This window comes from Styela clava, chromosome 4, assembly GCF_964204865.1.
Source record: "Styela clava chromosome 4, kaStyClav1.hap1.2, whole genome shotgun sequence".
NCBI lineage: Eukaryota > Metazoa > Chordata > Ascidiacea > Stolidobranchia > Styelidae > Styela > Styela clava.
The window spans coordinates 569,958-595,047 of NC_135253.1; the positions used below are offsets into that span (position 1 = coordinate 569,958).

The window sequence follows — 25,090 nt, forward strand, 5'->3', positions numbered from 1 at the left end:
CAAGCGATTATTTCCCGCTGATAAGTGGTTCCATTTCGAAATCCGAAAGTTTCCCCGAACTTCGGTCTGTAGGCCTAATAAACACATCAATACCCGGTCCAATTTTGTCTCAATCACTAAATGCCAATTTGTGTAGTTTGCCATTGAACAGTCAACAGGCATCTCCAAGATCAAGCGAAACGATCTCGAGTTTTGTAACTCCATCCCTGCACTCTGACAATATGTCATCAAACAATAGTTTACCAAGTTTAGATGCAAATTTTCAATCTCGAAAAACCGTTGACAGTGGAGCAAGTTCAGGCTCCAACATTTCTTCAAATCATGATATCATCGAGGTTGATGCTTGGTCTGGTTCTATGTCTTCATCAGTTCACAGCGCTGGTAGTTCAGCAGGTTATTCATCACTGAGCGATGCAGATGCTAGCTAATAGGTCATATGTATTTTTTGCATTCAAGTTTACCGTGTGTTTAAGTATTTCAAAATAAATAATAAAGCACATAAATAAACTCTTATACGTTTTTCCCCTTCGTATTTTATTTTTTCTGCGGACAGTACGTACATATAAAAGCATATCATTATTGTTTGCCATATACAGCGGTCTGCTTTGTTTCCTTATTAAAGCCCGCTAAGTTCTCTCTTTAAATTTGGTATATCTCCTTCAAAATTTTAGTTGTTATAAATATTTTGTGTTAATTGTTTGATTTCCCTGTTTATAGTTTTACAGTTTGTCAACTTTACCTTTACTATATTTTTGTTCTATGTTCGTCCCATTTTTGATTTTCGGGGACTTTCTCCAAGATAGCGGCATATTCTTAGTTGATCTGCCTTATAGGCTCAAATATGTTTACTGTCGCAACTGCTGGTATTCAGTAAGTGTGCCTCATTCAGTAACCTTTTTTATACTAACCTGGTATCATCGTTGTAGATATCGCTGCTTGAAGACCTGTCTAGGCCCTTCGCAACTCCAGTCACACAATTAGCATATTTAATCGATGTATCACTTTTATTAAATACACTTCTCTATGACAAATAAACAATTAATTGGTTACAGTTCATTAAATAATTAAACCACAAAGAATTTAAAACGTGGGAGGTTTTTTGCCGCAACTAATCGTTGTCATTATTTCGAATTTGTATCACCTCGCCGCCATCAGGATATTCGACTATTCAATAATTGTGCGCGTAGTAAACTCGCACCAAACCTTAGATTGTAATTATTACTGTGATCAGCATTGGCTCGTAACACAAATCGCGAAACATTTTGGGACCAATTACATTTTGTTGATGAATTTTTAATGTTTGACGCTATAAAAGAACATCATCCATTTTATTATGTTCTTGACTATGATATTATTTTGTTATCTCAAAATTCTACTTGATTTCGGTTGAATCGTGATTAATTGTACATATTATGTAGAGATTCAATTGTCGGATCTTTTGTACAGAGCCCCAGCTACTTATGCAAAATGTGAGATTTGAGAAAAACACCCCCGCAACGTTTTAAAATAAAAAAAAAGTTTTGTTCAATACACAGAAGTATTTTTGTACTGAATGGAAATCAGACTGATATATTCGAAATACTATACCAGATTTCTATTTAAAATGTTCGATTCATCGATTGTTAAATTATAGCGTATGTTATAGTTATATCCACCTACTTATCTTTGACTAAACTTTGCTTGTTCATATTGTTTCAAACGTTTTCAATTTTATACATTTTAAAAATATAATGTAATGGAAATTGTCTACTTTTCTTCCGATTTTTATATATAACTACCGTGTTTCCCCAAAAATGAGACCAAGCCTAAAAGTAACCCAACAGTTTTTTTTAATATTATAAACCCGTTTTTTAATGGATGTAAAGGAATATCGGATTTCATTCTTTGCATATACATATATATATATTTAAAATCTCGTAATCCTCAAATTTGTAATATTGTTTTTGATAAATAAAAATAAAAGACATACTCCCAAAATAAGCCCTAGTGTAATTTTTCGAAAGAAAATTTAAATGAGAAACCTTTCTTATTTTCGTGGAAACACGGTATATAGGTATTTGAATCCCTGAAATTTTTTCCAATGATACAACAAAATTCCCCATTTGACAACTACACTAACAGAATCAAATATATCCTTTTATGAAAAAAGTTAATTGTTTTTATCTAGCTTTACTGTTAATAAAACCTTTTTGCATTTCATACAAGTACTTGTAATTTTACTTTGGATCAATGTTTATATTTTTGTGAGTGATAGTATTCCGTTAAATTTGAGTTTTGTCAGTACTCTTAATAGTTTTATGTTCTGTTATTGCTTATATACAAGCATTTTCAATTTCTAAAATAACTTTTTTGTTTTTTGATATTGCTTTTATTATCAATAAGTTATATATACCGATAAAATTTCTTGGACGAGTGTCATATAATCAGCCACTTTCACTCAGCGAAACACAGGCACGTATCGTACATGGATCGAGTATAGGGCGATCACTAATTTAGATTTTTCAGCGAGTGTTAGTGAGTGTTTTTGCCGAAGAAAGAATATAGCTTAACCTAGCCATTTTTCTGATTTATAATGTACCACAGCCCAAAACATTTTATTCAATCCTATTTAACTGTAAGAACTTAGCTTCAAAATAGCAGATTGCACAAAAGAATGTTTCCGTATAGCAGAGGTGACCAACCAACTTGCGACAGCGATCGGCTGAAATTGTCAAAGAGCTCGCGATCGACTGATGGGTAAAAAGGTCATACGCAAAAACAAATGAGTACTGAATATGCAGGTAAAAAAAGCGAAAAATAAATATTCCTAAACCATAAATATTACATGACTGCTCAAACATCCCACTGCTAACTTTGCGAATAAAACTCATCACACTACTCTCGGAGTGAGACAATTAATTTCGCATAGTGCAAAAGTTATTGTACGATCGTACGTCAGTCAAGGCACGCGATATTCGGCAAATTCATTTCTTAACATCGGCAGCGGCGAAATTTTCTTTTGTTAAGTAATAATATTCTCTATCGGCACTGGCGGGGCTCAAGTACTATATGTGTATATCGTATTTTGCGCGTGCGCAGTAGCCTACTGCAGTGCTTGGTGCATATGAAATTGGTGCTTCCTACATGGGATATCAAAATCAATGCACACCTCGACTTCAATCACAGCAGAAACTGGCATCTTGCTTGACCCTGTTATTTTTTGGTTATACATATTTGTGATGAAATTGAAGTAAAGCGACCTGATGTGGCCAACGTAGCACAATTTTCTAAAGATCTGACTCTGGTAATAGTCGCGTGACAAAGCTAGTTCTGTGTCATTTTGTTAGAATGCATCAGGATTTCTACATATTGTTTTCTTTATGTTTTATTTTAATTTTCCGAAAATGGCAACACTCCAAGATTTGAGTGAATACTAGTTCAATAACTGAAAATTCTACGTATAACCGATCGATCTTGATCGGTAAGGATGTTGATAGGTATTTGTTTGTCTGTTAGATACACGCGATATCTCACGAAAGCTAGATTGAATCTGCTCCAGATTTTGCAGGTGTATTCATCATATCTCGGACCAGGAGCCTATCGATTTTGGATGAATCATGTCGTATAATAAGCGAGTTATTGATTAATTAGTGATGGGACACACAGTGTCGCTACGGAGTCGAATAATCCCAACCGCAGTTTCTGTTTTGGGGGATCCCCTAACTTTCGATCGATATTCTCGTTTTTAAGTTTTATTTTTTGCGAATAAATCGAAATAAAATCTATCTATCCATCTATAGGTTCGTCCCAGCTTTCCGGTAGGTGTAGGTGAAAATTCGCCCCCGTTCCGATAATTTAGGGCCGTTACGGTACGTACCGGTAGTTGAAAGAACCCCATACTAATGGGGGCGAGTTCACTAAACACCGTCATGTAGTTGGCGTGGCATAACCATTTTCGCATTTGTCGTTTCTAACCCCCACCTGACTAAGTCATCCAAAAATTGAGTCACTATAACAACACACGGAATATGGCCCGTCAATATTAACGGATATTCGACCAAAACGTGCAGACGATGGCCCGAAATCAAGCCAGCTATTTCTCTCGTTTTCTTGTCGTAATAACATATTAAGTTAACTATGGCAATAATCCCGATTATTTGCTGCCGCGGTAACGGCAGCTCGTCATTGGTTTGTGGCAGCTAAAAAGTCAGTCGTCATAGGTTTGGCCGTTGCGGCCATGGTATGGAAATACCGCCATGGTTTTGCTGCAACTGCAGACGCAACAGAATATTGAAACTGCACTTGCCAGCAATGCCCTTTAAATTCTCAACCATCCCTAATGTTTGTTTTCAAAACTGCAAAATGGTTTTTAATGACACCTTGTATTATGTAGCATAATATTATCAGCATGTACTCAATGACTCAACTGTGGTACTTGTTCCTGTTCTAGTCTGCTATTACTGTATTAAAGTGATTTATCTAAGACTTGTCAATGGCTCGCAGTAATCTAAGTTGTGGGATTACTTTGGATCAGATAGATGCCTATTTTTCTATTGGTAAACCCGTCCCAAAGAGTCAAACTGTTCCCGGCTTGGAATTTCAAGGAAGGCCATTCGACCCTGATACCAAACAACCAATGAGAATCAAAGAAGAGTATACATACTTATCTCGTTTCAACAGGTGATTATATTTATTATTGAATTTTAGTTTTCTCATTCCTGTACATTATTGGTTATATGTCCAAAGATGACGGTAAGATTTGCCAAAGGCAGAATAGATTTCATCTGATTCATAGCTGTCTATCCATGGCTGTAATAGACAATAAGTTTATTTTGTCGTGCAAGAAATCACAACACAAATTCAAAATAGGAAAAAGTAATAATGCGTTACAGTAACGGATTTCATTGCAATTGACTCGGGGTCGCGAAGGACCAGAGATGGTCATCATAAGTCTGCGACACCAAGATTAAAAACGAGTTAATAAAAATTGAAATAAATGAAAGCAATAAGCACAAAAGGAAACTTATTCATTCAATACTTAACCAACAAGATTGATATGAATCATCATATATGATTTGGAAGAGAATGTAGAAGTAAAAGTCGGGGAAATTCAATTGATATACAGTAATTATAAAAATAATTCACCATATCATGTTACTTTGGTATTTCATCTTTAGGAGATTCTCATGGACTCAAAATATTGTAGATCTAATTGGGGGATAATATATTTATTACAATGTGTTGCTTACCAAATAATTAAAATCCCCAAAAATATTTTGTGACATATGCAGTCGTATAATTGGCATCACAACTGCTATAATTAACTGTAATGTGATTGATTGTAATGTTATTTATGACTGACCATTTGAGGAAAAATTACATTCTAGGAACAGAAATCAGCCTATGGTGAGCAGTGGTCCAGATTCTGTAACATCATCATTATATGATGGGACTGATACTTGCCAATCTTATTCAACACTTACTGGGGGAGATATGCAACAGCTGGAACTTGATACCCTTCCTGATCTTGCGTGTCTTTCCATCAATACGGCAGATCAACATTCTGCGGATGTTTCATACCTGGAGGTTATTGAATTATTACAGTATATATTACAGCAGTGTTCATTTAATCACTGTGAGACTAAATATCGATTGTTGGTATATACGCAAATAAAATGTTGTAATTATTATTTAATTTGATAAACTAGTAATTGTGTAAATTTTGTATTATTAAAAATATGACTCAGCCAACCGACTATGGGTAACCCACATAAGGTGTTAAACAAAATTGGTGTATAATTAAACTGATGTTCGTTTAAGGTTTACAATCACTACAATTTCAAACACCGATATGATGAATCTCTGCCTGTTTTGCAACATAAGCAAGATATTCTTGACACAATACAAAACAACAGAGTGACGATTATACAGGGAGAAACTGGAAGTGGAAAAACTACTCAAGTTCCTCAGTTTATTTTGGATCAGCATCAGCAGGTTGTCATATCAATTCTGAATATTGAGAAGAAAGTAATATAAACAAACACCACGAGTTGTTTGCAAACCTTTTAAACTATTAGATCGGTACTAATTGAAAAAAAAAACTACCGGTACTTATACCTGTTATTTCATATTGTCAATCAAACTGTTAAATACTCAACAAGTCATATATAAAATGTAAATATGCTTATATGTTGTGTGGAAACAAGAAGTCATCATGAGTGACTGACTGTTGGGCCAAGTGTTAGGTTGGCTATAGGCTACTGTTTCAATTGTTTTTCTGATAGAGGGGAAGTACCGTACTCTGTTTGGAATGATTATGTGCGCATGGAGTTACTGTGCTCCTTTCCATGTTAGATAAGTTCGCTTAATCAATGGTCGTGGGTTCTTCACCAACCAAGTCTAAACATCTGCCATGCATACTGACTAGCTATTCGTATACCCGACATGTTACCATTATTCGCCATAAGGTAGACCATCTTGTCAGTTTTCATCTATTATGCGATATATAATATATGAAAAATACTTTTCATTTCTCTATCAATTGTCATAATCTAAAAGGTGATGATCACGATGATTGTTTTCAGAAACACATGTACTGCAATATAGTTGTGACTCAACCAAGAAAAATTGCTGCCATGAGCATTGCGAGAAGGGTTTGTCATGAAAGAAATTGGCAGGCAAGATATCAATTTATTTTTTACCCGTATTTACATTTAATTTTAACTTTCTCTCATGCTGCCATTTATAGATAATTCTATAGCTAAATTCTATGCCAGATATTCTCAATCACTGTAGCAAAATGCGAATGAATTTCTGTTTCAGGTTGGTCAGTTGGTTGGTTATCAAGTTGGATTAGACAAAGTAACTTCTGAAGATACCAGAATTACATACATGACAGTTGGTGTGTTACTGCGACATATTGTTAAACAAAAACATATGAAGAATTATACACACATCATTTTAGATGAGGTGAGTGGACAGTCGTAATAGGCTACCTTGGTTAATACTGGCATTGAGAGATGCTTTGATTTTGATATTTGAGAAAGTTTTGAATGATGTTTGGGGACACTTATTTGGATCAATGTCTTTTGATTATGTTATAAATCTATTCTAAATGTTGTCTGGATGTTATATTTTATTCCGCCCTAACTTCATTCTACCTTGGTTAATACTGGCATTGAGAGATGCTTTGATTTTGATATTTGAGAAAGTTTTGAATGATGTTTGGGGACACTTATTTGGATCAATGTCTTTTGATTATGTTATAAATCTATTCTAAATGTTGTCTGGATGTTATATTTTATTCCGCCCTAACTTCATTATTTGATTTCATAGAAAATATTTGAAAACATGTATCAAGATTTGTATTTTGAAAGTTTTTTCACATCAACTCAACTGATCCTATTAACTTTAAACTCTCTAATTTCTTACAATTTAAGGTTCATGAACGTGACCAAGAGACAGATTTTGCATTGCTTGTTGTGAGGAGGTTGTTGCATCTCAACTCACAATCTGTTAAGGTTTGTACCTTTTATTCAATGCATTTCATTATGAAAAAATGATAATTAATTCACAGCAGCAAGACAGACAGCAAGTTTTTTATATTTCATGTGCGATATGAAGTAATATAACATATCGTATATCATTAAAATTCCAGGTTGTTCTCATGTCTGCAACATTTGATACAGAACAGTTTGCTAAATATTTTCTTCAGCCTGTTTTTGACAAGCCTGAGATGGCGCCGGTCATTACTATCGAGGTATGTGTTTTATGAAATCATTTAATAAGACTGAACCATTTTTAGTCTGGTTATATTCAAAAAGATACAGGTTGTAAGTCATGTATCATCTTTCTGTAATACAGCTGTGCAATTGTAGCTGTATGCGTATTGATATTCCCGTTGGAAATATAATCTCTCTTGACCAACTTATTTTTTCCTATTATAGGGTCGTACTTATGAGGTTACTGAACATTTTCTTGAAGAACTTGAGACACTGGGACCACTTCCTCCACTAGATGCAACAGATCCTGATATTTCTGATGAAGCATTCACCCTTACAGCAAAATTAATCAAACATTTTGATGCATTAGAAGCCAAGGTAATCAAATATTTTAATCAATTATAATCTAATAAGGGGACTGGTGTCAAAATTGACAGCTCATTTTCAATTCCAATTTTGAATAATCTAACTAGGTCTATTTTACCGAAAATTGATGTTCATGAGTAATACATGAACTGTGCTTTCTTCGTTTTTCAGTTGTACATGACTGAGAAAAACTTGGTCTTTACTAGTGGTCTCAGAACACAAGGGCGAGTACTTTGATTTTTAAAGCAAGTTTATTCGAAAACCTAACAATGAAAAATAAGTGCTTTTTATGCTGTACTCTCCATGCTTCATTAATTATAACTCAATTAGTTTTTAAAGGAAAATTTTGGAAAAAGGGGAGAAATGTGTCCATTTCTTATCGGTACAAAGGCGAAAAATGTCAATCTATAAAGAAGAATGCCTAAATTTGTATTTAATCATAGTTTGAACTCGAAGCATTATTCACCACCAAAGTATTTTAGTATTAAATAGTTTGTTTTCTTCATTCTTTCAAAACAGCTTTTTCAGTTTTCACTATTCTAATTGAAGCTATCATATTATTATTTCATGTTCTTGATAGGTTTGTGAATGAATGCATTACTACTATTATCCCCGACTGTTACCTTTTTTTGTAGGAAATTAGGACTTTACTGCAGTTCGCAAATGCCTCATCTACTCCTCCACCTGTGGTTTATCGCGGAACTGTCTTGGTATTCTTACCTGGTATTTTTCACATTCGCGAACTCGAGCAATTGTTGGAATATACTAGAGTTGAAAACAAATTAACGATTGTTCCACTACATTCAAGTATCACACTCGAAGAGCAATCTCAAGTATTTGCACCACCTAAACCTGGAATGAGAAAGGTAAGCTGCTTGTTAGTTAGTGTGAGTAAGTATTGATTTTAATTAATTGTGATTGGAGTTCTAGCGTCAAGGATTCATTTATTAGACTAAGGTTATGTAGGCAACTATATGTAATTCATTTTCAGGTTATTCTCTCAACCAACATTGCTGAAAGCTCCATCACTGTTCCAGACATCAAATATGTTATTGATTTCTGCCTCACTAAAAGTTTAATTTGTGATTTGGATACAAATTATCAGGTTAGTAGGAAATAGATAAGTGATAATTCTTAACATAGTCTACATGGTGTTGAACATTGCAACATCTAAAATCTAAATGGATTTGCTTAACATAAAGTTCTCATTAAATAGCTTATTTTGTCTCAGGTATAAGTTTTGGAATAACCATATTCGATAGTAGATTGGAGCATCATTCCACAACTATTAATCATGTTTTTAATCGATCAATATTTGTGCTTATCTTCAACAGAGAAATAGCTGATTGTTCATCGTATCATCCATTTGCTTCAATGTCATCAATCCATTGCTCTTCAATCTTTCATTTGGATCATGCTATGTTTTTATGTTTACAGAGTCTGCGGCTGCAATGGGCTTCCAAGACCAATGCTATTCAAAGGAAAGGTCGCGCTGGTCGTATCTCGAATGGACAAGTTTATAGACTCGTTAGTGAAGACTTCTGGAATAACCACATGAGCGAATATGGAATACCAGAAATGCAAAGATGCCCGCTTGAACATGTTATTTTACAAGTATGAACGTTCTAGGTTGCAGCTAGGTTATATTTGTCATTAAAATTTATCAGCAGCATCATATTGAGTTGATTTGAAAAATAGTTTATTTTCATATGTTATTTCATCAGGTGAAGCTTCTCGATCTTGGAGAACCAAAAGCAATTCTATCTCTAGCAATGTCGCCACCTAGACTTGAGAACATTGAGAGGACAATCCTGCTGTTGAAAGAGGTACTGTGAATGCATTTATACTAGAGAGTTGGACTTGCCGGTTTTGGATATTTGACCCAAATTCTGTGCCAATGACCTCACCCAGTGTGTAACGGATTACTTAGCCAGGGCCAAATCAGAAAGCTTATAGCTTCTTGTAATGAGCTTTCTGAGGAAAAAGGGTACTCTCGTAGTATGTGTACAAGGTTAGGGTTAGGCGATAATTTTATTCCCAATTTTTTAATTTTAGTTCTATTAGGAGTTCGGGGACTGTTTGTGTTAGCCAAGTGAATATACCCCCTGCCCATAGGCTTCTGTCCTTTAACACAACTTAATGTAAAATAGGTGAACAAAATTAGTCACTTCCATATTGGTACACATACTTCTGGAGCGCCTGGGAAAGATGTGAAAATCGCAGTGTAATAAAGTTATGGTACATTACAAAGAAGTCATATATAAGTATTGTTTTTATGACATAGAAATATTAAAAAGTATCTCAACACCCTGAAACAAATTTATTGAAAATCTTTGCCCAATCAATTGATAAGGTATGTGCCGAGTAATTTTTTCAAATTCATTTTTTATTTCACAATCTTCAGGTTGGTGCATTGTCAACTGTTGGAAACGCTTGCAGACAAAGACATGATGGAGATCTAACTTTTGTTGGCAGAGTGTTGGCTGCTTTACCGCTTGATATGAGATTGGGGAAATTGTTACTTCTTGGTCTTGTATTTGGTTGTTTGCAAGATTGTGTTATTATTGGTGAGCTCAATTTGTGTGAATTCATCTTTCTTTTTTGTTTTTGTAAATGAAACTTACTACAAGGACAATTTGTTATGCTTAATAACAAATTAAATAATACGATTTCATTGAATTTTTGATCAGTAAATAACTTCTGTACCACCCATAATCTATAGATTATTACTTATTGGTCTTGGTTGGTAAGTATGTTGATAGGTATTTGTCTGTTTGTTTGTCTGTCTGTTAGACCAGGGTCGTCCAACCCGTGGCCCGTGGGCCACATGTGGCCCGCCGAGGAGTTTCGAGTGGCCCTTGCTGTATTTTCGGAAATAAATGAAAAAAAAAATTTTGAGTAAAACTGCTATTTTTCAAGTGATGTAGTTAATATAAAGATTTGATACAAAAAATTTGTTCATTTTCCTGAAATGCGCTCTGCTAGCCCTTTCAAACGAGCAATGAGTGCAATTTTGAATCGAAATTCGAAACCAACTGGAAGATATCGATACTTAAATGGTCGCTTACACACTTGGGTCTTCTACTACTCTATTTAACATTATCTCATCTGTGAGACAATCTTCTTTTATTTTATCACGTGGTCTCTCGTTCAAATGTAGCACCGACCAAATATTACTTGGACCTGCTGGGGGCATAAATGATAATTGCCAATGCTGTGTGTTTAGGCGTGGTATGTACATGCATAAAATTCTTGATGTTTTGGCAATGAAGCACAATATTGATGAGTTGACAACTTTGGATTGCTTTGGCGCTTGAATGATTTAAAGACTTGCCATTACTCAATTTTACAGAAAATAAGTCTCTAAAGAAAGAATTTCAGAGGATTCACAGAATGACAGTTTTAATGGCCTCATTATTCGTCAGCACTTACTTGTACAAGCAAGTTTTTTCACAGATGAACCATATCAAATCCCCTGTGAGATCACTAATTTCTGACAGTCATATGAAAAATTGGCGTCGCATTGCTACATCGTCCATTTCAGCGAATATTGAAAACTTGTCAGCGAAAAACTGTGCCGAACTTCACACCAAAATATCTACGCGTAGAAATACCGTTGTTGACTCTACACAGTATCTTCGTTTTTTATTGTTCTTATCATTGAGAAAGTTTGATGCGATGATTTTGTTTGTTTTTCCATTACATTTTAGTCAGTGTAGCAAAATTAGAAAATAATTACCATGTTAAGTGGCCCGCGCAATTATTAGTGAACTAAATGTGGCCCGTCGGCCAAAAAGGTTGGCCGACCCTGTGTTAGACACTTCCGTATGTTAGGTGATATCTCATGAAAGCGAGGTTGAATCTGCTCCAAATTTTGCAATTTTGCATGTGCTTTCATCATATCTCGGACCAGAAGCCTATTGATTTTTGGTGAATTATGTCGAATAATTAGCGAGTTATCAATTAATTAATTTTTAATTTTAAGTCGATAAGTTGGCGGTCTCATCTTTTCATCTTGTGTTGAATTCTCATTATTTTCGTATTAAATTTTATGAATGGTATATTTTTGCAGCTGCTTCATTATCTCGTGGTTCGTTTCTTGCAACACCATATCGTGAGAATCTTGATGCTTATCGTCATCGTTTACGTTGGGCAAGTGGATCATTCAGTGATTGCATTGCTTATTTGAAAGCATACAGAGCTTGGGATCATGCTGTCAATACTCAGATGTTTCGTAGAAGAAGAGATGAATATATTTGGTGCAAGAAGAACTTTATACAAGTAATTCCATGTAGCTTGTTTCATTTTCTTTACAAATTTTTTTTATTCAATAAGTGACCAATGTTCTCTGCATTTTCTGTAGAGATGACTTTTACTGTTCCTACTGTATATATATGTACCGGTATATTTATGGAACTCTTTCATTTAATTTTGCATCATTGTATGCATGCATGTCTGAAGGATTGTGTATTGCATCATGTTACTCGTTAAAAATTGTTGCGTGTCTTCCTACTTTGGGACAGAAAGTAACCTGCTCTGTCAGATATTTGAAATTATATTTCTTATTTTCAAGGTTCGGCGTATTCACGAGGTCAACATGCTTGTCAAGGAATTGACTGATCGTTTACGTGCTTTCAACATTTTATCATATGATAGAAATTACTGGAGGGACAGTTATGAAGATTGTGAACTTATTCTGAAAGTAATCATGCTACACCATATTACTATATCTTCCACAAGAACCACATTTTCATTTCACTGCTAATTTATTTTTTTATCATAATGAAGGTTGCGATGGCTGGAGCATTCTATCCCAACTATTTTTATAGTACAAGTACTGATGAGAAACCAGCTCTGAAAGATATTTGTGAACTTGATCCGCACAGAACTGTCATGATGACTGGACTTCCCGCAAGTTTGTTGATAAAGAAATTATATTATATAGAAAAGTCATATAATCATATAATAAATTGTATGCCTCCCATACCCAATTGGGAAAGATGAATATCTATGTCAGTTTAGATCAGTGTACTGTATGAAACGCTTGAATCTGGTTGTGTATAGATATTTTCTTATTTGGCTCAATTTAGATGTTAAATTTGTGTAGTGTGGTAGTAGTACCTACGCAATGGAATATTTTATTTTCGAAGACAGTATTTCCTCTTTTTTTTTTTTTTATATACATACCATTTTGATGCCAAATTTTTGGCATACTTCACAAAGAACCTTTTTGTATTAATATTATATGTTGTACAAAATTTTCTACGAATCATATTCAAAACATGCTTCTCATACTTTTGATATGAACATGCTTTTTTTTTTTTTTTCTCAGACAAGGGACCATTGTATTCTGAATCGCTTCAGTTCGCTTTAAAAGACTGTGGTAAACAAAAAGCAATTTATTTTGATGGATCAAAAGCGTTTATAGAATTCTGCAATGAAGAAGATGATGACATACATACTGGAAATGTTCTGCCTTCTGTATATGTCGCCTGCAAGATGAGGTAGTAAGAATTATGAATAGAGTTCTAAGAAATTACATTTTATTGACAAATAAACTATATGTTTTTATAGAGATGCAAGGCGTAAGATACATGTAGTCCAAAGTCATTCAGATACTTCAAAATCATGGAAATTACTCAAAACACCTTTTCTCTACGACCCTATCAACATGCCTGACTTTAAATATGAAACTCCAAAACCTGGTGGAAGTACTTGGATAACCATTCAAGTCACGTATGTTGTAGCTATAAATCATTTTTGGGGATGTAAAGCAAGCGACCCTCATTTCTCACTCCAACAAAAGCTCTTCAAAGAACTTCAAGAATCTGCAAAAACAGCTGAGGTTAGTTTGCTTTGATTTTATGTTGAAAGAAGACATAATTACCCAATGTTTTTGTTATTCTATGCCATTCCAGCAACCATCTTATTTTGCAGTCTTGATAGTGTCTTCATATTCTTTTCTCACATTTTTTTAAATTAAATAAACAAATGTATTTAAATTTTTTTGTTTAATTTTTTTCCAAAATATTTGTTCAATTATCAAATATCTGCAATTGAGTTGGCTTTTACATAAGTTTGTCATATATCATGATCATGTTTGGTGACACATCACTTGACTATTGAAAATTGAATATTAGAAAACATCAAATTGCTTAAATACAGACACACAACTTTGACTTTTAAATACTGCTTATGTCAACTTGGTATATGCTACTATCACACTAGATTACCGTAGATATAACTATTTGATAACTTTAATAATTGTACACTAACAAACCTGAATTGAATTTTTTTTTATTGTTTATCTTTATTAGGATTTATTATTTTTCAGCGATTCAGTACAGCTATAGAACCAGGAATGCTTGTGCTGGCACCATATAGTGATGGAACTGGCACCTGGCATTACAGAAGCCTTGTTCAACATCGTGTAGGTACAAAAGTTCGAGTGTTCTTCGTTGATTATGGTAATTCTGGTTCAAATATTGATATCAGCAGATTGAAGAGAATTTCTCACAATTTGGCTGAAATTCCTTTTCAGGTTAGTTTGCTTTTGTTGCTTTTTTCTGCAGAAAGAATGATCAATCTACATCATGCCAATTTATGGGATTTTGGTCAATTTACTCTATTCGATGTTGATATGTTTAGGTCCTCAACTATTTGAATAGATGATTTAGTACTTGGTATTTTAGGCAATTGAATTCCAACTGAAAAATATTCGTGTTCTTGCAAGTGTTGCTCAACAAAAAGGAAAGAAGTATTTGGAAAATTTGTTGATGAAATCTGAGAACAGATGTAATGTAAAGGTACTGTTTCAGAAATTTGTGAGCCTTCAAATTCACAAAAGTCGATTAAAGTAAGGCATGGAATGAATTTTGAATGAAATTGAATATTTGATTTTTTTTGGGCGTCCATAGTGGACATATTAGTTAACGTTTTTGACATGAATAGTACACTATGGAAGAAGAAAGTAATTGTCTGAGTAATTAAGCAATGAAACATCTTTGCTATCAAACTCAACTTAAGTTATTTATTTAAGTCTTCAAGTCTTTATTTGCCTATCTTTGAGTTGATGCACGACTTTTTGTGTCAAAAGTATTCTTTCAAATTAATATTTTGTTTCAGGTTTATTCCGTCGTCTCAAATAGAACTAGAGTTGATTTATTTACTTATGATGATATGCATGTAAATGGTCATCTCGTTGAAAAAGAACTTGCAGAAAAATGTGAAGAGAACAGACTTTCTGAGGTATTCTCTTGCATGTTCTTTATAAATATGATAATATATTTGATAGGTTATGAATTGCTTCTCATGATTAATTCACAGTATATGATAGGCTTATGAGAGCAATGTTCAAATATATGAATCTGTACTGATATCGTCACTAATAACACTGGTGCTGAGCATTACCTTTGCGGAAAACCCTAGCAATGATGCAAAGTTCCATAATTGCAAATGTTTGTGAAAAATAATGGGCCTCAGTTTATCACCATGTGTTTATTTGGTTGTTCATTAATCAATATGAATTAATTTTTACTTAGAGAAGTCATGGAGAGTGGGAATTAGCAGAATATAACAAAGTACAGTCAGAAGAACAATACAGAGCAATATCAACTGCTGATTGGCATCTTGTACCTGGGGAAGCGAGAGGGGAATTGATACCTCATTCTAAGAGAAGAAATGCTGTAAGCTATTTTGCTATACTGAACCAGTGATGTAGGTACCGGTGATGATATTGGATTTAAAGAATGTGAATTCAAATTTTCATATTGTATTGCAACTAGCTTTTTAGTTATTATGAACTTTTTAGTGATGCTAGCATAGCTAAGTATGTCTAAAGTATGCTCTTGGAATTTCAACAAAGAATTCTATTTCAGGTTGCTCTACATGGACCGAAAAACCCTTTTGAAATAGGTTTTTACAGTATGATAAATATTGGGCAACTTCGCAATGTTCGGATTGAAAGAGACAGTGTTAATTCGATTGTGATAAACCAAGATCCCAATGATGATCATAGGTATGTGTGAAAGTAATATGTCTTATTCTGGTATCAATTGTTATTTCAATTCCTATCCTATTTTAGTTTATATCGAAAAGCATTTTTCAACTTTTTTGAAAACTGTTTTTAGGGATCTGATGGTTTCCGCTTGTGTTGGTATTAATGAATCAGGAAGCACGATGCTTGCAAGGTGAGAATTTTTTGTTCTCAAATTATACTATTATACCCGAATTGATGACTCTTCATTTGTTTTATGGTCTGTTAAAAAGTACAGAGAATTTTGTTATTTGAAAAAGATCAATTTTAGAATTCAGTTTTGCTATAACTTATGTTTGTGAAATTTCCCATCTTTTCCCAGCTGTAAAACCGGATTTAATCTTGATATTTCCAGGTAGTTGCATATAGAATTCAAATTAATCACGAAAGTCAATTCTAAAATACCAAACTATTCAAATGTGAAAATCTCCAACGCCAATTCAGAGTCTGACATAAAAAAGTTAAATCATTGCTGCCTGCATGCATGCATGAACACCGTATTTTACTCACCTATCCCAGATTTGTTTTTCTTGCGTTATGAAAGATTGTCAGCAGCAGGCCCTGTTGGTTTCTTTTTTCTTGTCCAAGGAAACATTGTTTGGTTGCATTTCTATTTTAACTATGCAGGAGCACGACTTATTTGCCAAAAATTTATGGCCTTCCTTTCATCATTGCCATGTTATTTACTCCCGTCATGGAACTACGATGCGATAAACACAGGATGAGGTTGACAGGTGCTATTTGTGGATTGGGAGCTACGAAATCCAGGTACGGCTAAATGTTTGTATTTTATACAATATCAGTTAACCATCTTTTTTATCTGAAATCAATTTTTCAAATTTTTAATTTTTTGTAATGATTTAAAATTGTTTTGTACTATACCATAAAACTATTCGGGTCCAATTTCTTTTGTGAGATATCCCTTATTGAGTATGACCCCCCAAAAAAACTCTTGAATATGATCCAGAAAAACAACCCATAAATTTCTCAATTACCTTCACCAAAGTGAAGAACATTTATTTAACAAGAAAACTTCTGTTTGTATATGATTGTACCCAGAAGTTTCAGTAATCTAGGATGCTTATTTGAGCTGTCTGCTGTCAAGACAGTAATATTCAAATTATGAATCTTTTTACAATCAGGATCGGAACAATATCAATCTTACCAGAACATGACATGGAACTCACATTCGATGTTCATATTTCAATCAAAGATATTATTGCAGTAGGTTAACATTTTGGTGGTTGATTTTATTGTTTCACCACTCTTTCTACATTTTTGCAGCAAATCTGTTTCATGATTATTTCAATTATATTTGCATAACATGATGACTGAAATGTTTGATAACGTAACATAGGTTGAGAACCACTGAATTGGTGGCATAAGATTATTTACATTTGTCTATAGTCTATACATTGAATAACTTCACGATTGGTAATTCTAGAATGGTCACTGTAGCAAATTGATCAGATTGAAATTTCTATAGCACGGTGTATGTCTCTCATTTACGAGGAATTTATAAACATGCTAATGATTAGACTAATGAAAGTTTTCACGTCTATTACTTGAGCCCGATTATATATTATTTCAAAAAAACTCTGGGATATGTACTTGCATTTTGATGTAGATCAACAGTCTTCGCATGAAGATTAATATGACAGTCGGATCGAGTGAAGATATTGCAAGTAACAGTCAAGGTACTGTTCATATCCTGCAAAAACAATCGAGGGCAGAAATATTGAAACTTCTTCATAAGAAACGACCATCTGTTACGCCAGACAATTTCCGTCGACCACATAGGTAAGCTATCTTGTTTTTGGAGTTTCTCTTCCATTTAGTCCTGTTCATGAAATACAACTGCACGGCTTTATTCAATTGAATTTATAAGTAGAGCTTTGTTTGCAGCAAGTGCAAGATAAAAAGAAAAAATATCACTGCTCAAGCCATCTCTAGCCCAGTTCTATTAAAATGTAGATTAGTGAGAACATATCTTTTGTGCAAAATCTCAAAGATTACTAAAGTTTTTGGGTACAATCACTGAATGATACACCAACAAAATTTCTAGTGTTAAATGAGACTTTTTTTGCCATGTTTATTCTGACTGTGTAGCTGAATTAGATAGTTGCAAATTGACTGGTTGATTACATTGACTTTCTCTTATAATCAAGTAATTGATTTCTTATTTTATTCAGGTGGGACCAAGTTGATCCTCATTTCATTGTTCCTCATGAAATAGAGCATCACAGTGCAGACAGAAAAGATTTGTACAGATTGCATGATGCCATGATTCTCAATGATACATCTGCCTTTGACGATTTGTAAAAAAAAAAAGTCTATATACTGTCAAGCATACTATCGTCATGAGTCTCTCTCATGACTTATGACTTGGCCACTGATTAAAAGTGAATTTCTTCATTCATGATATAAATTATTATTGGCGATAAAGACTTCTTACCAATAGTCATGTATTGTATTTTCTGGCTTGCAATTGTGTTTGCTACATGCGGGATAAATAAAAGAAGAATTTGAAGAATGTTTTCGTTATTTTTTTGAACAATTTCTTTCAATCATGATTTTGAAAACCAATACTTTTTTACATCGGTGCAATCCATATTGTGCCATTGTCAATTTCTTTCTACATATTATTACTTTCAATTGTTATTATTATCTGCCTTATCACAGCCTGCTATTTGCCTATGTCACTGTTATTGGTTTGTCTTTTAATTTAGTTTCAATGTATCCAAATCACAGTCATGTATAAAAATACTTCTTTGAAGTATGCTGTGTTTTGCTACAGTTTACACAAGCCTTCTTGAAATATGGGGCGGTTTTTTATTTTCTCTAACTATAATATCTATTGGTGGATTTCGTTGGACTTTTATAAAGTTGTTTCAAATACATTCACAAACATTCTTTCACATCTGTGTGTTGTTTTGGTATGTGGTGTTGGAATAGTTATAAATATTTTCCTCTAGATGGGAGTATTGAGCTGTGGAATTTCCCTATGTAAACAAAGTACTTTTTCTTGAATTTATAAATTTGTTGTATATTTCAAAGAGTGGGACAGTCAGGTATGCAGGCAATTCTTATGTCTGTTGTATAGAGGGATTGTATTTGTTCATGATGTTTGAAAAGGTAAATTTTGTTTGAATCTATACCTTCAAATGTGCAGTCTAATCAGAATATGCTTTCTTACTCAAGCAGATTAGAAATCATCACATTTTAGCCAATAGGTAAAACTATTTCTCTGGCTGGGTTGAAGCTTGGCCATATCTATGTGATTTTGAATTTTATAAGTCAGGTAATCAGAATATTCCATACCTAGGAGAGAAATCCAAGTAAAAATATGATATATCATTTTTATATTCTGAAATTTCGTTGATTCTGAGTATAGCTTTCTGTAGGTGTAAAGGTACCAGCGGACTGGTTGATAATGGTAACTTCATACTGAATAAAAAAGATTACCGGTATTATTGGTGAAAGAGGTTTAATTCTGATCAACAACAAAAATGTACAGTTAATATTGTTTAAGAACATCTTATCTTTTTGTTTTATTGTTATGCATTGTTTGCACAACATCTGCCAATTATGCAATTAATTATGATTTGAACAACATTTCAATCAAACTTGCATGCAAGATCTTCAATGCAATAAATTTTAATCTATTTGTAAATTTATTGGACCAATACAAAAAATGTAAAACATTTGCATACTTAAAAAGACAAATCATCAGGGTTCAGTGGTGAGTTTTAAACTTCTACTGAGACTGTGAGAGGCTCCCACTCCATAATAAGCACATACAGACATATCATTATTTAATTTCCTCAACACAAATTGGTAAATAACTTATTAAAAATATTGTTAGTTCATTATCACATTATAATTCAATAAATTCTTTGTATAATTGCGATTACATTGTGTATTTGAAATTTTGATGAATTCATGATAAACTCGACAATTTTGAAAAATCAACAAGATCACCTTTTTTACTAAAACTTCATGGCTGTGATATATAGAATTGCCCTAAATATCATTATCTTATTAGACATGGAGTGGACATATATCTTATTTTGCAAAAATGAATAATTTCGTGCAATTGTGTACCCCTCAGAATTTTAGTAGATGGAGATAGAAGTGTTTCCTAGCATACTACACCTTTTATTTGGTTTCACACTTCCTCTGGGAAGCATGATTATTCCAAATTATACTGTACACTTATACACGCATATTCCACCCATATGTTGAACGTTTGATTGACATATAGAAATTGTTAATTCACTTATTTTATTTCCATTTATACTCCTTTGATAATAGAAATCCTATATATATGATAAGCCTTTATAGCCTTTATTTAGGTCCATTTAAAAAACACAAATAAGTGAATAAATACAAAGAAAAATCAAAGTAAATGTAAATACATGTGGGCACACTGTTTTGGAGGAGTGTTCCCAATACCTGAATAAATAAAAATATTTTGATTAAATATTGGTTATTAAATGAAAATACACTTTCATATTAAAGCTGATTAATATTTTGCTTATTATCTTGAAGCATCATGCTGAATTAATGAATCTGGCGACATAACACATAAACAGAAAATATGAAACTACAGGATCTAATATTGTTAAAAGCAAAAAGGAAGCGTTCTCTTCTTTTTTCAGCCGTTTATATTATATATAAAAAAAGAAAATGTATGAAATGAAATTGTGTTGAAAGTTATAAATTTCTGTGGTTTAATTGTTGTTAGCAGATAAATATTTTGTCAATTAAATAGATTGCTAAAAATGTACGGCTAGATCAAGCTTGAACTGGGAATTACCACCTGCAATTCTTCAAGATAATAACTACATCATATTTACATGGCTGTTGATTCAAGTGATTGGCCAGTTATTCCAAACAGTGAACGAGAGCCAGGACAGTATGATTCAGCGCATACGGATGATGTAGATACTAAAGCTGTATCAGACAAATGGAAATATGAAAAGCGTCAAAATTATTACGCTAACAGCTGGAAGTCAATCCGAATGAAAAATGGTTCATGCCATTTTGATGGATGTACACGAGTACGTCAAAAAACTTTTCAGGAATCACTGTCACAGTATGGGAAATGTAACAAACATGTTCTACTCCAAAGATTATCATCTCCACCTATGTGTTCCAGTCGTTCATCCTCACTGTGCAAATATAAAAAGATTACAAAGACTCGATCTGCCTGGCACAGATTGTCCAGTATACAGCTGCTAAACCTCGTTTTTATGTATCTGTTGTTTTCGTCATTTATGTTAAATCAGGTGAGAATGATTTACTCATAAATTCAAGATATCAATTTGTGTGCGGTGCATTTCGACATCCAATTGTTTGTGTTTCAATCGCATCTAATTTCACTCAATGTGAGTACTAGCCCATCCCACCAAGGTCACCTGTGTTGACATAAGTGAATCCCCTTATACATTCATAAAGATATTCTAGATATTAAATTTTATATGTTGTATTCAGGCTGTAACTGCTGCTGCCTGTTCATCGTGTCCAAGTGAATGTTCTTGCACTTCTGAGCCAGGAAACCAATGTTATGTTGATTGTTCTGGAAGAAACTTGAATTCATTTCCTTCTGGATTAGACTCAAGTGTTAAAAAGCTGTAATTACTTTTTTTACGTTTCATTCACGATCTACTTATTTAAAGTAATTTAAAAATTTTTACCTTGCATCGAATGTAAAATTTACCTTAAGATATCTGGGTATTTAATCACTTACATTGATTTGTTGAACAATCATCGTTTGTTTGATAATAATTTAAGTCTGCTTGAAAAATTATTGTCATTTTTTGACTTTGATATTCTATAATTTTTTCCAATTCAAGTTCAAAATTTTAATATTGTGAATGGTCTATCTTATTGACATCATAATCGTTGTCAACTTTTTGAATTTAGAGTACCGGTACATCATTATTCATAATTCATCACACAACAATTTCTTCAACTTTTGAATCATTTTGATCCATGTATACAAAATTAAAAAAAAATAAATTTTGATATAATACTGCAGAAATTTTAGTTTTTTAAATCTGTATTTTTGCCAATTTATTTTCAGGGACCTATCAAATAACAATATTGAAGCAATACCAGAAACTTTTTTTAATGGATTTTCTTCTTTGGAAGAATTGTAAGTTGAAAAAATTGCTCTGCTATTTTAGTTCGTGTGAATATAAAAAGCCTGATTTTGCTCTCAAGTAATCCTATGATGATGTATCAAATTAACAATCAAATTATTTATTCCTGTATTACGGTTTCCATAGTACAAATATGACAAGAAAGCATATTGTTACTTCTTCGCTGGAGTCCATTTCACCATATTTACGAAACAATAGATTGTGATTCTTATTGTTCAACAATAATTCGCTTTGATATTTTGACGAAGTGGGGTCGTCCATATTGTGTCTTAGTGCATTGATAATTGAATCGCGTTCTACATGTGCAGTGAAGCGAATGACTTTTTGATATCAATAGATTCTTGTCATAATATTTACATGATTGATGATATTTCTGATTAGGAGGTATATATTATGAAAAATCTATCCAATATACTCATCATAATATGGAAAAAGAAATAAACAAGTCATCTTATTATGATCTAAAAATATTCTAAATCAGGGTTCTGTTTATTAAAACTATAAATTACTAAATGATTGTAATTGCTGCCTCTATAAATGAATAGTAATTAGTATTTTGTTTTCAACACTTCTCTCCAAAAAATATTCTACTTTGTCTAAGCATCCATTTTTGCAGTATCAATTATCAAGCTTGTGGTCGAATGAAAGATTTAGGGTGTGGGTAGAGATTAGGTAGGGTTCAATTCAGTTCAAACTTTATGAGACACTGAATTTGATTGATGATAGGCATGTCTTCACCCAATAATTTTTATATTACCAATATATATATATATTTATATATGTTGTATTTCACATACTATCGGATTTATAAATTGCTTTTCAGTAAATTTTTCCACAATTTCGGTAGTAACAAAAATAGAAACAAACAATACATTTAATTCTAATTCACTTCGTATACATTTTGTTTCAAATGTTGTTTTTAATGAATCTAACTATACAAAATATTTGTAGGATTAGTCAGCTAGAGGTTTGTCTTTCATTCGCCTGAATTAACAAATCTTATAACAAGTGATAATTTTGATAATGATACCCTAAACCCATCATTATGCCCCCAAATAATAAGTGTGTGAGGTGGCAGTTATTTCTTTTGGTAAAGGAATGACACTGGTGGTTGTAGAAAATGCCAAGTCAATTGAACAGCAAGTATGCTTCCATCTGCAAATAATAATAAACACTCTTACTTTATTATTTTCTATTTAAAATGAATATTAATGGGAGTTATCTCAATGCTTACCTCAAACTATAGATAAATACAAAACAAATTGAGATCCTGCCATAAAAACACCATATTTTTTTTGTCTGTCATCGAATAGTTGTTGAGTATTGTCGGCAATCTCATCTCTTCTTGTTCTCTAAATTATGCACATTATCCTATTTTGTTTTATTATTTTTTCAGATCACTGCATAACAACAACCTCAATTCTTTACCAAATTATGTATTTCAACAACTAACAAATCTCAATAATGTGTAAGTACTATTTGGATATATTAATATTTTAAAATATCATACTGTATAGCGGTTCTTGGAAGAAATTCAAAAATATAAAATAGCAATCAGAATTCTACGAGATGTTTTAATTTATTGGACAATCAATATTTACAATATCCATGGCATATGGTGTTTTTTTTTATGATTATGCCTATACAAACATCTTAAAAACAGTATTTAATTTATTATTAGACATTAATCTGAAACTGTAATTTATTTTATGCAATGTGTTTTCAAATGCATTCATTTATTTCTTAGCAAGATTTTAAAATGTAAAATAGTAGCGAATAACTTGAAAAATAATGTAGATAAAATCCTTACTAAATCTATCTGGTATCATTTCTCTTGTTTTTTAACATAATCATACATAATTGTGTTTATTTTGTGTTCATTATTCAAAGTTTTTCATTCATTGAAATGTTTTTCGTTTCACAGAACACTTTCCGGTAATAATTGGACATGTACATGTGATATTGAATGGCTCCAACAACTTGTAAAAGGAGAAGGTGATTTTATCACCAGAATCAACGTGCATGACAAAAATCAGATTGTATGTTCTAGCCCTTCATCACTTCTGCACCAATCCCTCAAAGATGTTGATCTGTCCACTGTGAAATGCGGTAAGTGTATAGTTTGGCGCTTTTTACATGATCATTGCTTTTCCACTTGTACTGGTTATAATACAAGGCATCATTTCTTGCATGAACACATCATAAATTTTAATTGTGACGTGCTAATACAACCTCTACAAGTTTCAATTTGAATGACTGTTGAATACATTGTAGGCTATTGTTTCGTTTTTCAACAAATTATACCTAGTTTCTTTATTTCTCGCTCTTATTCTGAACTAGCCTTACTCAAAAATCAGGCTTATTAATGACCAATGATGGCTAATTAAATATTTATTTTTGTGATCAAAACAATGCATGTCCTTAATTAGGCTGGTTAGTTACTGATGATTGACATTTCCTATTAAAACATCCTTGAATCTCAGTGAAATGCTATATTTACACTCAATGTTTAAATGTCAAGTATTTTGTCTCGCTCTATAGAGTTTGCGTAGATCCTATTTTTATCACTTCCTTTACAATTTCTTTAATCCTTCAATAACTTCAGAAAGGGGTTAAGGGTGGGGCCTTAGACTCTGAAAAATGTAAACAAAAAGTTGAGTGTAGTTGTACTTTTATTATGAAAAGCCATAGTAAAGCAAAATATTGTTTCAAAAATTGAAGAATGGAATCGATGGAAAGTCTGTAATAAGTTCATTTTTGCTAACAGTTCCCCCAATTAAATTTGTCTATATTGCATTATTTGTGACCAAATGAAGTAATCA

At 32.8% G+C, this 25,090-nt stretch overlaps 2 protein-coding genes across 2 annotated transcripts in view; both read left to right on the forward strand.

Annotated features, from left to right (window-relative positions):
- The first annotated feature begins 4,324 nt into the window (after positions 1 to 4,324).
- On the forward strand, positions 4,325 to 19,019 carry LOC120326146 (ATP-dependent RNA helicase TDRD9-like). The gene is made up of 28 exons (XM_039392384.2): positions 4,325 to 4,659; positions 5,367 to 5,565; positions 5,800 to 5,973; positions 6,564 to 6,656; positions 6,802 to 6,948; positions 7,419 to 7,499; positions 7,637 to 7,738; positions 7,926 to 8,078; positions 8,702 to 8,932; positions 9,058 to 9,171; positions 9,504 to 9,680; positions 9,791 to 9,892; positions 10,471 to 10,633; positions 12,139 to 12,347; positions 12,640 to 12,768; positions 12,855 to 12,981; positions 13,399 to 13,570; positions 13,641 to 13,911; positions 14,401 to 14,607; positions 14,759 to 14,872; positions 15,192 to 15,314; positions 15,608 to 15,751; positions 15,944 to 16,083; positions 16,196 to 16,255; positions 16,729 to 16,869; positions 17,244 to 17,325; positions 17,729 to 17,901; positions 18,294 to 19,019. Exons 1-28 carry the CDS (start codon positions 4,472 to 4,474, stop codon positions 18,421 to 18,423), a joined length of 4,146 nt encoding a protein of 1,381 aa, XP_039248318.2. The 5' UTR covers positions 4,325 to 4,471; the 3' UTR covers positions 18,424 to 19,019.
- Positions 19,020 to 20,823: 1,804 nt separating this feature from the next.
- Positions 20,824 to 25,090, forward strand: part of LOC120326144 (polycystin-1-like) — a 45,748-nt gene continuing 41,481 nt past the window's right edge. Inside the window, exons 1-5 of the mRNA XM_039392380.2 lie at positions 20,824 to 21,392; positions 21,598 to 21,737; positions 22,190 to 22,261; positions 23,665 to 23,736; positions 24,193 to 24,377. Coding sequence (XP_039248314.2) covers positions 20,961 to 21,392; positions 21,598 to 21,737; positions 22,190 to 22,261; positions 23,665 to 23,736; positions 24,193 to 24,377 — 901 coding nt within the window. The 5' untranslated portion in view covers positions 20,824 to 20,960. The remainder of the gene's footprint in view (positions 21,393 to 21,597; positions 21,738 to 22,189; positions 22,262 to 23,664; positions 23,737 to 24,192; positions 24,378 to 25,090) is intronic.

Coding starts and splice junctions, on each gene's coding strand:
- LOC120326146 (XM_039392384.2), top strand. CDS start 4,472: ATGGCTCGCAGTAATCTAAGTTGTGGGATTACTTTGGATCAGATAGAT. Junction 10,634..12,138: donor GCAAGATTGTGTTATTATTG/GTGAGCTCAATT, acceptor ATATTTTTGCAG/CTGCTTCATTATCTCGTGGT. Junction 16,870..17,243: donor TTGGGAGCTACGAAATCCAG/GTACGGCTAAAT, acceptor TTTTACAATCAG/GATCGGAACAATATCAATCT.